Genomic DNA, 14968 nt, shown 5'->3' with positions numbered 1-14968 from the left:
TCAATTCGCGATACAGAGGGCTTCCATTCGGTGGTGGGTGTAAATGGAGGAGGAAAGGTAGGAGATCGAGCGTTATGGATGTGGAATATGTAGTTATATGGACATATATAACCCAGCCAGACATGAAAAGAAGGGATGTGGCAGAAGAAAAGACGAATAAGAGGATGTGAAGTACACGGAATAGAGTGAGATGGTGCCAATATTGGAGGAGGAGAAAAATCTCGGGTGGGGTTTGTATAAAGGGGTTGAAAAGCCCGCTCGCCGGTGAGCGTGGTACGGATAGATCATACATCATTCTTTAGCCCGACGCCTCTTCTTCTCCCTCCTTGTTTCGCCGCACCCTCTCCACATCTCCTCATCCTTCACATTTTCTCCCTTCAACGCCATTCCTTTTCTCATTGACCCCTTGCGTTATACCTCAGCAGTGCCTTTTCTACGGCATTCTACCGTGGCAAATAATTGCTCCCCGTCTGAGATTCACCCTCCCCCAAAACTTTTCTCTCTCAGAGAAGCCCTCTTCATATTCTCTCTCTCGCGTAGACCTCTCGATTCGCAACATGCCATGCTTCATCCCTCCTCTATTGGAATCAACCCCCAACTTTTCTCCCACTAGATATATGCAGGCCGTCTGAGGCTGAGTATGTGTATGGAATATGTGAACGAGGCGAGTATTGCGTGCTTCACCGCCTCCTGCATGAAAGCCAAGAATTTACGCACTGTCGGCTTGACACAAGAGAAATATTTTTATGGAGGTGCAGGTATTTCATAGGAGGGTCCACGCCTTGTTGGAATCAGTATTTGCTGAGGTGTTTATGGAATACGTTCACTGGGTTAGGGGACACAAAAATATGGAGGGTTATGGAGGGCGTACAAATATAGTAAGCTCCCTGAGTAGCTCGGTTAAGCCCGAGCAAAGTAAGAGAATATTTTTAAATAGCATTCTTACTAATGCATTTGCAATTAAAATCAATTCTTGGATATCCTCAATTTTGCCGAATATTTGAGAAATCTATTCTTCAATGATTCTAGAAAGACTGAAAAGCATTAAATTGCGGAGAAGATCCGAGAATTTCCTAGGGTTCTCTGAGCAACCGAAAATATTCCTCGAACATCCTAAAAAGGCAGAAAACGTTGTTAAACTTTGTAGACATCTCAAACAATATTTTCCGACCCCCGAGAATATCGCAGAATTTTTCAGGAGGCTATGGAATTGTCTAGAAGTTTCTGTAATGGTTATTGAACTGAAGTATGCGCTGCTGCACCATAGACTATAGCCAAGTTCCGGTCCTAAACTATGCAATCCTAAAATACCATTGGAAATTTATGGAAATAAAAATCTGTCTAATCATTTATGCATTGATCACGACGCTCACGGGAATTTGAGGGGGCCAAATATAATTTTCAGAATTCAATGAAATCTCAATATATGATTCATTAAACCTCTCAATATTCAATAATAAATTGAATCCGCAGATGCATAGAGTTCGTGAAGACGGCGCAGTATGCGCGAGGATAATATTTTTGCATTGTATATTTACATCCCGACGAACACTGACAATATGGTTTGAGGCTGGAAATAACCAGTGCAGACTACGAAGAGAGTCTTCTCCAGGCAAAGAGTTATTTCTTGTGACTGGATAGCCGAACATCGTTAGCTTCCCTCGCAACTAGCGAGAAAATGAAGCTTTTTTCGCGTCACAAGAAAAGAAATAGTCCAGTAAAAATTACCTGAAAGTTCCGTAATTCGCAAGTGAGAAGATCAGTCCGATAACAATTACGTAGTGTCTAGTTAAAAGTACAGAACGCTCCGCACAAATGACGTAACTGGCTGGGTATTATTTACAAAGTGTTCCGTACTTTTTACAACACCTTCCGTGATTTTTATTCTCACTTGGCAATTACAGAACTTATACTTGATAGTTATTGAATTATTTTTCTCTGTGAGCAACCACTAAAAATTCCTCTAGTCTGAGAACAAGTAGACCATCTTGACACAATAAATGTACGTAACTGAAGAAAGACACGTGTGTCCTGTCACCATGACGAGTGGATCAGCAACAGGTAAGAGGGTTGAAGTAAACGAAATGTTCAGGTTTATTCTCACTGGAGTTCATGTATATTGAGTGATTTTGGCTCCTAGATCTCGTGGTCAGCGTGTCAGGACAAACTGTTGGCGCGTGATTAACGGTATCGTAACATGTAAAGGAGATGTATTAAGACAGACAGAGGAGTGGAAAGGGGGGGGGGAGTGAGGAGTTTCAGTGCTAGGCTTTTGGAAAACGTCCTCAGCAACTGGAACAATGTTGCCCCATATCGTTTGAGCTCAAACAATGGGATTAATTACAGACCTTGCTTTGGATAACCACAATTCCACCGCTCGCGGGAATTGCACGCCACACTGGCATACCATCCTCGGTCATTCTTGTCCGGAGGGAGCGAAGAAAATACACTGTGAACTAAACTAGAAAGACGTGAGAAATGCCAAACCGTTGCCAGTGAGAATCATTACGGAATAACTGCTTAGTATGCACACTCTTGAATTATGACTGACGATCTTACACTAGTGCAACTGTATATTACCTCCTTTATCATCAGTTTCTTTCCGTTAAATCATTACATTTTTACAAAACATTACATATAACAGGTTATTTGGACTCGACCGAAAAGTTTCACGATTGCTAATCAAGACATCGGATGGGTACATGGTATCGATCTGTTGGAGGAGAATTAAATCTGTCGGAGGGGCAAAATATTCATAAAATTTCAAATATTATTCAAATATTTTTTTCCACAGATAGCAGGATTTATTTATTTCAAACAAAGTTTATTAATTATTACCGAATGGTAGGACTGAATAAGGCCAAATGTATATTCGATAAAAATTCATATCTATTTTACTTGAAGAAATATACAGTCGTTAATTGACCCTTGAAATACTGGTGGAAGTGAGTTGAATTGTTAATTCAGAAAATGAATTATTTCATTGTCATTCACTTCGCTTGGCTCGATTTATTTCGTAGGTTTACAGGTGCACGCTAACCTGATTGACGTGAAATTTTCGTAATCTCTTTTTCATAATTTAATTTTATTGTTTTCTATTTCGTGAAGTCGACCTAAATATTTTTACCCTCGTGATCTCCAAGTCATCGACGCACGGTACTTGCTCTTTCCGATTTTTAGTTATTGTAAACTGAGAAATACAGAATAAAGTGCACATAAAGCGATAGAAGTTTGTACCTTGACTTTAGTGCATCTCGAGACAAATCCTCTCAAGAATAGAAATGCTGTTGCGGCAAACGTTGAGACTCTTCTCCTGCGTTCAACATTCTCTTTTCCCCCTCGTTTCCATATCCCACTCGAAATTTTCTGCCGTAGCATCAAATGTCTCTTAACGCAGTCTGTATTACTTGGCATTCACTGGTAAGTTACTAGCGAAGGCATGCAAAATACATGTTGTTTTGCATACGGCTTATTTCTGAGCTCATGAAGAAGAATGACATCGCGAAGATGTGGCTCAAAGTATTTAAAGGACTTTTCTTAAAATATATACAGACAACAAAACAGTCATCATAATATTACATATATTAATAATATTATGATATTGTTATGAAAACAAGTCTGAATTGTACCAAGTACTTTATTCTACAACATTATCCTATTATTTATATTCTTGAGCACAGTCCTTTAATAATTTTGAACGTTAACCTGCTGGATCTAGATCTATTTTCTCCTGTTATGAGAATGTACACATAACAACGCCCCGAATTTCGTCATTTGGGTTTAATGTCGATAATAATTACGCAATAAGTTCCAATTTTAAAGTTTCAATTGGTGAGCAAGACAATTAAAATAGAATTCCAGCAGTGTCAGAACAGTACGGATGAGACAGACAACAAAAAACGACGGAGAATGTGTTGTTAACGAGGATATTTAATTTTCCCAATAAAACTGGGAGGAGCACAATGGATCTGTCGGACACATTGATGGGTTGTCAGAATCAAGGCTTCCATTCAACTGATATAGTTGACAATTCCGCTGTCTGAAATGAATGCTTCTACCAGATATCGTGACAGTTCGAAACCAAAATTAAAGCTTCCGATTGTGGGACATTTTATGAAATATATTTCAGGACAGCGGCTGGAAGGAATTTATGAAATTAATACCCTCACACAGTTATCCCGTCATCAAAAATACAATGAGTGATAAGTTCTAAATGACATGCCAAGGTAGGCAATCGCAGAAATTTCGCTCGATCGATCCAATGGGTTTTCATTTTTTTTAAATTGATGCATTAACTAATGAACACGTCACTGTGTTGTGATACCCCTCGAGTGATATTTTTTGTCTTTTATTTGTCTTGACTAAGGTATTCGCGAATAATTCTGTAAATTGAATTGCCGTGAAAATCATAAGACGAGGACTAATTAACGGCAAGATTGTCGGGGGTGAGGGAGCTTTGAACTGTGCGAAGTGCACGCAGGGTGTTGTACAATAGCGTCTTGAGATATTTTGAGAATCAATGGATCAGCGACCATGCGGACCAAGAAATAATTTCTAGAGTGAATTTCCACAGAGGAGAGATAAAATATTCTGAAGATTTCTAACAAGTATCATTGCTCATTTCACTAATCTCCATTTTGAAGGGAAAAGGAAAAAGTAGCGTTGATTAACAGGATAAAACCCGAAAAGATTTCAAGAAATTTGACCCGAAACAGCTGTTACCTATATATCTTGTAGACGACAGCCGGTTCTCGTTTGTCGTCGTTTCTTTTTTCTTCTCTCTCTTTTTTTTATGATTTCCCTATCTACCCTCGAAACTTGAAGGCTTCGCTATTTATACTAATGACGGAAGAACGAGGAATATAACAGGGCGAGGAAAAGCCTGAATAAATGAGGCGTAACGTGTTAAATACTCATTGTTTATTCTACAGGACGGGAAGGTCTGTCGGCTAAACTATCAGTATCATTTTGGGTATACCGCCGATAAATGGAAAAATAGATACACAAAGAATAATGAAGAGACTTGTCGATTGAAATCACAATTGTTTAAAATTGACGAATCACTGGAAAAATCGGAAAAATTGGTTTAATGATCACGATTTTTTTATAATCGTTAGCACATTAGAATTTTGCTGATAAAAAATTAGTCTTCTATATATTTTTTGGCTTCACTTTACAGTTACATGTTAATCGACCTTGGATAATTATCCCCAATCGTTTGTGATTGATTGTAGTATCGATTTTTTTTTTCTATCCAAACTTTTACAACAAAATCATTCGATACTCGTGAGAGAAGGATTTTTTGCGCTGGTGGTTTCCAGGTGTTGAATGTATAGCTTGTGTTTTGCAGAAAACATTGAAATTGCACTGGAAAATGGAGTGGTTTGTAATATTTTACCCGGGAAGCCTGAATTTTTTATCCAATCAATTACGAAACACTCATCGACGGTGTAGTAATTTTTTATCGAAGAGTGATCCATTTCGGTTCTTTTACGATAAAAAAATTCAAACGACAGTTATAATGAAAAACATTGTCACCGCGTGCGTTAACTTGGATTCTCAAATAGTTTATAAACTGACTTGACGACAAATATGGTCAATTCTACCCATTTCACCAGGTTTCAAGAAACGATTCTCGCAAAGAGAATAATCATGTCAAAATTCGATCGAAATTTCTCCGCGGCGGTAATGCATTCGCCACAATCTGTTAGGGGCGTTGTTCGATTTATCGGTAACCGCCTGCTTCTGGCTTCACTCAGTCGACTCTTCACTCGCTCTTTTTTTTATATTTTCCCATCGTCGGTTCGCTTGCTTCATTGCAGAAGATGATGTCATGTATATGAATACTTCTGAAATACTTGATGAACTTCAATGAGTATTTTAAATGAGCTTCCACCCCCATTTCATTTCGACCATTCTTGCACAATAACAATTAAATTGGATTACATATGTCTATGAATTTTTTTTCAAACATTTGAGAACAAACTCTTTATTCTTTTTTCATATTTTCTTTCCCCTACTGCCATTAGAGTTTTATAGCCTCCCCATTCGTCTGTCGTCTCTACCATTTCGTTCTTTGGATTTTTATCTGCGGTTAGCATAGACTGTCTTAATCCCATTAACTGCATCCCATTCAGCGTGGAACAGCATGGGAAACCATGGAAAATCCCAGTGGTGCAGCGGTTCGATTGCAGGGTCCTACTCTACCCATCCGTCATTCTGACTGGATGGGCGCCGTGATTCCCCACGTTCGCGTCTGGCGGCAGCAGGTTCTCCAGCAGTAAGCATAGGGACTAAGCGGTCATCCGTCCAGGTACTAGCCACCCTAAACGCTATTATACTTGAACGATCGCCGGAGCTCCACGCTAACCGTACGACCACTACTACTGTCCTTTAAGGAGTAACGGAAGTGATTGCAAATTTATGATTTTTCAAACTATTTTGCTTTCACCTCCTCCAAAGCAAATATGTAACTAAAAATAGAAATATCGAGGGTACTTCTAATTCAGATTTTAATGCTTTTCCCTATTATCGTTTATTACTTTAAAAAAATCTTTAAAATTGACATCGCCGGCGATATCACATCACCATACAATCAAAACGGTAGGCAAGATAATAACGGCGTAATTAAATCATCTCCCGGTTATACTATTAACAAGAAAATTGGCGTTAATAATCGTGCAGAATTTCAATATCCTCAATTCAACACAGCCTTTGATAAACGCGAGAACATAAATTGCTGTTAATCTCAAGTTCATTTACAACTTCCAAGTAAAAATGTTTTTTAAAACTGATTTCATCTCAGAAAGCAGTGACATAAAATGTAGACTGCCATAAATTCTGTACTGAAGTGGTTAAAGAAGATAAGTGAATTTTGCACAGCATAAGTTATGTGTGAATATCCTGTAAAGGAAGGGAAATGGCAAAATTTGCAATGAAATCTTTTTTGCAGCCGGCACTTTGCGGTCCAAGAACGATTTTAAGGAAAATTTCGCCATTTTCTATTACTTATGATTCATTCATCGCAACCTGAGACTTGGCAAAATGCACTTACCTCAATTTACTTCTTTACTCATGAATCTAGAAAATATTCGCAATGAAATATTTCTCCAGTTGATTCATCACTAGGAAATTTTCATAAGGTTTGAATTGTGTCAATTAAATTCTCCCAGAACCTGATCATGTCAGGACGTTGGCATCATTGAAAGTTAATTAGGCCCTCTGTGAATAACCCAAGCGAAGAAATATGATTTTGAAAAAAAAAAACATTCCTATCCACAGGCACATGCAGAGGGGTATAATAGAGTGACGAATGTAACTCGAAAAGGAACTCGAACCCCGTAAAAAAATTCTTTACTAATTTTTTTTTGCTGTTATTTTTCGGAGGCCAGAAGCAGCTGAGGTCCGGAAATGTTTGTCAAAGTTTCATCGCGTAGGAAGTACGGAACGAAAGGAAAGTAAATCCGGCAAGCGGAAGCGGCCCACCCGAGTTTCAGTGTCCCCCTCCTCCCTCCCTAACCTTCAGGACTTAGTGTACGTTGCAGCAGTGTCTTCTTCATCGCATAAACTCTCGTGATGCACCCCTTTAGCCGCAGAACTCTCCTCGGGGTTAGCTCTCACTCGCATATGCGCCATAGTCATGTAAAACTTTACCCATACACCGAGAGTTCTGTCGAGTTTGCTGAATTTTTGAGTGCGAGCCGTCTCGTGTGTCTGGAAAGAAGAGAAGAGACACACGCACACTCTTTATAGCTGCCAATGATACTCAAATAAATGTATGATATATACGTCTATCGCTGTTAAAACTCGTCTAAGTAATTTCAGGATCTTTTAACTTAGTCACGAAAGTACAGTTGTCTCGGTCCCTCGTTTCAACTGTAGCTAGAGCTATATATGGAAGCTCTTGCTGTCACATACACACGAAAAACCTCTTCGTAAATGTCTTCCCGAGTTTTTTTCATTTCATTCCATTTTATTTTTCAGGGAGAAAAAGGGAAAAAATTAGGGCTCATGAGCTGGGGCGACGAGAATGACTTTGCTCTTTCTTAGCTATTTTTGGGATTACTCTCTTCTTTGGAGTCTCGGAGAAACGACCGACGATGTTTGTTCTATTTTCATTTGGCTGTAGGGGGCTACCGCAACTACGGCTTTCCAAGCATCTTTCAATTTATTTATTTTGGGACTGATGACATTCATGTAAATTCGTGCCGTTAGAAGAGAGAGAGGGAAGAATTTCCTGCTTTTGAGAAATTAATTTTTCAAGCTGAAAGTTATTTGAACCAACTCCGAGCTTGCAAAGTTGAGAAAGTGTTCCAGCTCTCTGATGTTCGATATGAAAATCAAAGGGGTATGGAGTTTCCCCCGGTAGGTTGACCAATCTAGGATTGAATACGTAAAGAAAATAGTTCGTCAATGGCGTGTCTAATTCTCACCGGTGGGATTCATAAACAACTGTGCAGATTTATTCTACACTAAGGCATTCAATTCAATTTATATAGAGAAAAGGGAAGAGTAAGGTGCGGGGCATGAAACGTCTTGGGAGAGAAATGTATAGACCCACTCGTGCGTTTCACCTATCGTTGGCACATTGCCCAGTGCTTCCACCACTCGTTTTCATCTTTTATTACCATTCTTATTTTCCCTCTTTCTTCATCCATTTTTTCCATTCCACGTCTCGCCCTTAGAGCATATCTTAGGCAAATATGGTGCAAATCTATTGTCCCTAAACGAAATGAAAAACTTGGGAAAATCTTTTACGGGAATACTCAATAAAAACTTATGCTAATTCGTAAAAATACTCAGTGAAAGGAGAGCAATCAATTTATAACCACAGATAATTTCAATGGAGACATCAATTCATCCTAATAATAAATAATAATATTATTAGCAGTTAAAAATTCCCAACCGCCTGCGCGACGATTTTTTCCTGCAAAATGTGACGCATTCATTTGTATGCAGGGACGTCGGATCGGAATATTTCAATTCTTTTTTTAAGGTTGAAAGGTATTGGGGAGATTATTTTTCCGATAGCAATTTCGATAAATAAAATTACGGTATTTGGTATCATTGTACTGCGATCAATAATTTTTTATTATTCCGCCCGTCAACGGGAAGTTACCAAACGACGAGAAATTATCGATATAATTCTCTTTTGATTGGATCACGGGATATGGAACCACAATTCTATTGGCCCTCCGGATGATGGGAGAAATCAGCAATAGTATTGGAACGATACAGCAAAAAATCAATCGTGAATTAATTGATGTTGAAGTATAAGCAAAGATCATTAACTTTAGGTCCTTCACACGCATCATATTCATGTGTGTAGCCATGGTCATATTGCCATCCCCCAATACGTCCTTGCCTTCCACTTTCACGGCTTCTGTTCCTGTAGGGGCCCTGCTGCGTCCGGATAATAGAGCCACTCCACGTCAAGTCTTAGTCGATATAATATCCTACACCATTGTCCCTCCCTTCATTCATATTCCGTGCATTCATATTATTCTCGAACGTCAAATTTTATCTCTAATTGGAGTCGAATGATTGTACCAACAACACTTGAGCATGCGTTTTAATGGTTCAGAATTCAGCACCCCCACCCAGTCCTTCACATATCAAGCCTGTTACGTCCTCATTATTCTTCGCATCCCAAATTTTCCGGTAGATGAAAAATTTGCATACCATATGTAATTGAACGTGAAACATGATTTTTCCGACACCCTCTCTCTGCCCGTCTATTTTGTGAATAAGAGAGGGAGGAATATTTTTTATCCGATGAAGTAAATATTAATGTTTATAGTTTTTTGAACAATCATTCTTCCCATTGTTCTCCATTATATTTTAATTGTGTCAGTCGTATTTTTTCATCTGCATGAAGAGAATTTTTGATAGAAATTACCCCACCATTCTATAAAAGTCTACCATGAGTCATGGTTATTTCATTTTTAACCCAAAACTTCATGCAAATTAATCTATGATGATGAAATTGTACTCTCGTTCAGGAAAATATTATCCTAATAAAAATAAAAATGAGTGTGCCAGTAGAGTTAAAAATACTGTGCAGGTAGAATAAATTTATCCATTGAAAAAAAATCTCGGTCACTTGAATTGACAAATTGGACGATTGAAAAGGGTGGGAATTTATAGTCTCATCGACCCTAAAGTGTAAAAGGAGCTTAGCTATCCTTGAAACACGAAAATTGCGTCTATCCTAAAAAATCAGCCATGTATCAACATCCTATCATCGAGAGCTGGAATACGGTAGAAAGATCATCAAAGCGGTCTGTAGCTATTGCAGTAATACTCGGATACCTTGCGGCAGTGAAAGAGGAGATTGAGCATTAGCCTGTAAATAGTCGTTGGAGCAGGTAAGAGGTCTCTCCACTCTTTCGCGGCCTTCACGAGGGATCCCATGTACTTCTGCTATTTTATTTTACCCCATCCCAACCTCCCTACCCTCTCAATTTCTGCGCCCTCTCGCGTACACTCGGCGTAAAAAAAGGTACATAAATAAATAACGCAGGGAAAAAAAATGTACGAGGGGAGAGGCTAACAGTGAGGCTGATGCGCCTGCGTTGTCACCCCTTGGAACAAAAAGTTGTCGGCGTCGCTGTATGTGGCAGCGGCCTCTGTCGGTGATGCTCGTTTGGTACTTACAGTTGTGTTGGTGTTGGTGCTGATGCTGTGGCTGGTGCTGCTGCACACTGTCGCAATCACAAAATCGACATTCACCATCTCACTCTTTCACTCGGGTTAATCCAACTCTCGCTGCTAACCTTTTCTCTCTGCCTCCGTCCTTTCACCTCACTTCAGCCCCCACCCCGAATTCCCCTGACTCCCCTCAGCGGCTCTATTTCCCTGCACTAAGTCTCGTCGCTACCTCAGCACGCTACGACTGCCACGCGACCCCTACCCCCACTATCGAGCGTAAGAGCGTGTGTCACGTTCCGGGTAGTCTAGTGCGTGGCTCGGACGATAAAGTGGAAATGGTGGGGGCTTGGGGCGCGTGGTAGTTCACCCGAGAGTAGGGGGAATTGAATAGAGGGGAGCGTTGAGGAGAAGTGGAAATACGACTGACCGTTTTCGGGCGTTGAAGAGAGAGGGGGATTCTGAGAGCTCGGCTGGTGTAGCGCCAGTAGTTTCGTATGGGCTGCGATACGTGACAGTTATTGTTTAACGTTGATTACGTTTTTACACATTTTAATATTCAAGAATTGTGAAAGCATTCTTTTTCACAAACGTGACTAAGATAAATCAATACTTTAGACTGTTTACTGTTTACGTTAGTTTTGAGTTTATTTCATTTAGTTTTTTTTTTTCGTTCTCGAGATAAAATACCGTTTCATCAGTTGACGAGTGAATTGAGGGATTTCGAGTGAGAATATTACAGTGATGGATTCGTGGAAGTGAGGGAGATTTGATCAGTGGTGATTTGTGACATTACTCACTTCCTTTGGATAATCCTAGTGTCAGTGATTCTGAAGGGCATTTCTGCATCCGTGAATATTGTGAATTACCCTGTGCTTCATGTCTCTGCAGTACCAACGAGTTTATCAAGAATGCTTCCGGTTTTAACCTTTCTTTTTACTCCTTTGTGATTTGATCCAATTGGCGGAGGATACGACTCATCCGTGAATATTTTGTCTTGATAGCTGCTGCTGATGCTGCACGAATTTAATGTCCCCCAGCTCACCTCCTGTGAGCATCATTATTTTCGATTGACACATAAAGTGAACAACTGACTATTGTGCTTACTTGAATTAGAACTGTTATCCATGGTCAAATTGTCTGAGACAGACGAGTATCGGGGGGTTTACATAAAGCTCATCTAGGTGATGGTAGCCGGATAATGCTCCCGACACGAGGGTACATCTACCCTCGTTCGTAGAAAACAACACGAAAATTCAACCGGCTCGGCATTGTTTCTTTCTATATCATCGTTTAGCCGTCGTTACTATTGAAACACAACGATCGTCGTGTAGTATCGTTCAATAATTTCACTGTTTTTATGTAATCATTGCCTTTGTCGAGTTGTCCCGTGTCTATTTCATTACTTTAACTCTACGCCTCTAGTGACGAGAAACGAAAATAAAAACATCAAAAAGAAACAGTACAGAAGAAAACGCTCGGCCGACAGTGCTTTGATGTGTTATCTGATGCGTTTTAAGCTTCAATCCGTGATGAAGATATAAAATACTGCGCCAAAAGGAAAAACTAAAAGTTAAAATTGTGCATCGAGAGGAAAAAAATGATAGTACACTCAAGTTACGAAGGATATCCTTGATTTATGTGCATTTGTTCGTATTGTTATCATTGAAGAAACGCCATGTCGACGATGTACAATGGATCAGCAACATCCACGATGGACGTAACAGTGCGAAATACAGCTTTGCAGGGCAGCTACAGGTAAGTTTTTCATTTGTTATATGTGCTCTGGTTCTTGAGCGCCATTTGCATGATCTTCATTTTTTTCCCAGACCGACAATTCTTGCACTTAACTCCGCTCCTTGCGGCGTCTGGATGCTGCCGGTTGCTCAATAAATTGCGCAATACCTAGCATCCAGCCACCGCTTGGGCTTGCGATTCCAAGATTTTTATTTTACTATTTATTTAATTTATCCTTCGAAACAACCTTCGATTGAATAACTTTGTTATACGTGCTTTTACGTGGGCAGATCATATGCCGGGGAAATAATAATTGAATAGGGGGAAAAAATCCGTGCAATGGATAGCAAAACGCGTTGGGTGGTAGACGACAAAATGGCCGGTTATTTTCAGTCATTTTTTCCGGCTGCTGATATAATGATCTACCATACCGTTATATCGTGAGTAATGAAGCAAGCATTCGGAGGAAAAAGGATATTTTTTTAATGGTAGTAATTTAGTAGCTACTATTGAAAATCTCTCCCATCGCTATAAAATGAGAAAATTGATCATTAGTTTTTGAAAATTGTGAACGACCACGAGCATCTCTTTACCGCCAATTACATGATATTTACATGTGATCAATCAACCTCAATCTTTAATTCATAGGTAATGAAAAAATTATCCACTTTTTCTCAGTCAATATGAAGGTCCAAAGGTGAAAAAACACTTCATCAGGAATATTAGTCTCCGTTATATGAGGAATTTTATGGGTTTTCATAAAATTATGAATAAGTCATTGATATCCGCGCCTTTCTCAATCGGGGAACTTATGTGAATAGTCTTATTCCATATTTCGTTCATAGTTAATTGCGAATCTTAAATTTAAATTTATCCATACCGTGTAAAATATCGATTGGTGAGGAATTATCTGGCGAACTTCAACGACCAGCTCGCCAATTGTGAATTATTTGCCGGTTTATCGGATATATCGATTGATTATGGCGTTATCATGTTGTGGACTATAACGAACAATTGAAAGAAAAGCCGTAAATTGAATGAAAAATAGAGTTAATTTTGGTGATGAACTCTCATGCACATGGAACAGTTATTCAATGGAGATAGGACATCCAAATGAATCATCAGTGATATTTTTGGAAGGTTTTGACGTGCCTTAGTGTAATGATAGGTAGAGTAATTGGAAATGTGACAAAGTTAAAATTTCGTGATCTCTCCACTAATTGTATATATCGATTAAAATGAGGTGGTCCACAACGTACTTGAGCACCTCAAGCAAATTAAATTCTCGATAAGTTCGGGTACCTCGGTACGTGATTCTGTATAGAAAACCTATGTGTCGGAGCACTGCTGTGTAAGATAGACGAACCAAGCTATTTCGTTCATCAGCCAATTGCAGTCAGATGCTCCGTAATAGGTTCGTTAAACCAATCAACTGATCCGCTCGTCTTCGAGGATCTTGCTGTGACAGTGAAGGGGCATCACTAGAACTGCTCTTTATTGTCAATCACCTTGCTGTTGAACACTTGGATGAAATTCGTTGTCTTTTCGATTAGTCCCCCTAATTCAGATTGTGAAGAAAGGATTTCGGTTAACATAGACATTGGCAATGTAGCAATTTAATTGTGTTTAATAATTGATTTTAGAATATTAAGAATTTCTGCTGTTCGGTCGATAAAGAATGGAGACTTTTCTATAATTTTTAAACAACTTGACGGTTTTTGTTCCGGAAAATTTAATCAAATTTCGTCAAAAGCGTTGGCCTAGTTTTACTGAGGGCGGAGGGGGGGGGGAGGTGGCCCTTCCTTTAAAGTTGCTAGCTAGGCTGGCCCAGTGTACTGCATCGATCTTGGACTGGTAATACCGAGCCAAGGTGCGCTATCAAGCGATGGCCTATCCTTTCCAATGTTCTGAAATATTGCAAAAGTTCACTCTTGTCTTACGTCCAGATTGTCCTACGTGGGCCCGTGGGACATGTAATGGCAGAGTTAGCTTAAATCTCTGTTATTTTTGCCTGTGGACTTTTCTCACGTACACATGCTGTACACTAACATCTGACCACGATGGAAAAGTTGCAACATGCAATTAGGGATGCTCTCTGGGCTATTGACGGAAACGAACGCGGCCCATTTATCCCAATTAGGAGCACAAGACAGAGTTCTGTGAAAGCAGTCTCGGCGATCAATTTGATGGACTTAAACTATAATTTTCCAAATGTTTTCTATGCAGTGGGGAGGGAATAATGAGTTACGTTTTACCATATTCAGAGTATTAGCTATTTATGCTATGTCATATGACACTTTCTATGCATGTAGACGTTACACGCTCCCGTCTATCTTGTCTACCAGGATAGTAGGGATATTATGACTGTCTGTGGACTTTCATGGAGATTGGACTTGATGTACACTATACCGGTTGTTAAACCATGTAAAACCGTTAATGGAAACGATCTGCTTTCATCCATCTGGTTTACTTTATCTTTGTGATGAAGCTTTGGCCTGGTACAAGGGACTGTTACATTTGATCACGTCTATAGCATTATGTGACAGATCGAGAGACGGATTATAACTTATTTATTAATCATTAG

At 39.4% G+C, this 14968-nt stretch overlaps 2 protein-coding genes across 5 annotated transcripts in view; one reads left to right on the top strand and one right to left on the bottom strand.

The window, feature by feature from the left end:
• LOC135172789 (iron-sulfur cluster assembly 1 homolog, mitochondrial) overlaps nt 1-10798 on the bottom strand; it is a 33723-nt gene extending 22925 nt beyond the window's left edge. Inside the window, exon 1 of the mRNA XM_064139154.1 lies at nt 10657-10798. The gene's annotated coding sequence lies outside the window, so the exon portion shown is untranslated. The remainder of the gene's footprint in view (nt 1-10656) is intronic.
• An 890-nt stretch (nt 10799-11688) lies between these two features.
• The window catches only part of LOC135172743 (irregular chiasm C-roughest protein-like), a 61005-nt gene continuing 57725 nt past the window's right edge, over nt 11689-14968 (top strand). For all 4 annotated transcript variants that reach the window (XM_064139064.1, XM_064139063.1, XM_064139061.1 and 1 more), the window contains exon 1: nt 11689-12405. In XM_064139064.1, the coding sequence (XP_063995134.1) occupies nt 12326-12405 (80 nt within the window). In that variant the 5' untranslated portion in view covers nt 11689-12325. The remainder of the gene's footprint in view (nt 12406-14968) is intronic.

Source organism: Diachasmimorpha longicaudata, chromosome 2 (genome assembly GCF_034640455.1).
Source record: "Diachasmimorpha longicaudata isolate KC_UGA_2023 chromosome 2, iyDiaLong2, whole genome shotgun sequence".
NCBI lineage: Eukaryota > Metazoa > Arthropoda > Insecta > Hymenoptera > Braconidae > Diachasmimorpha > Diachasmimorpha longicaudata.
The sequence above is the reverse complement of the archived record's forward strand: the minus strand, read 5'-3'. Positions and strand labels throughout refer to the sequence as shown.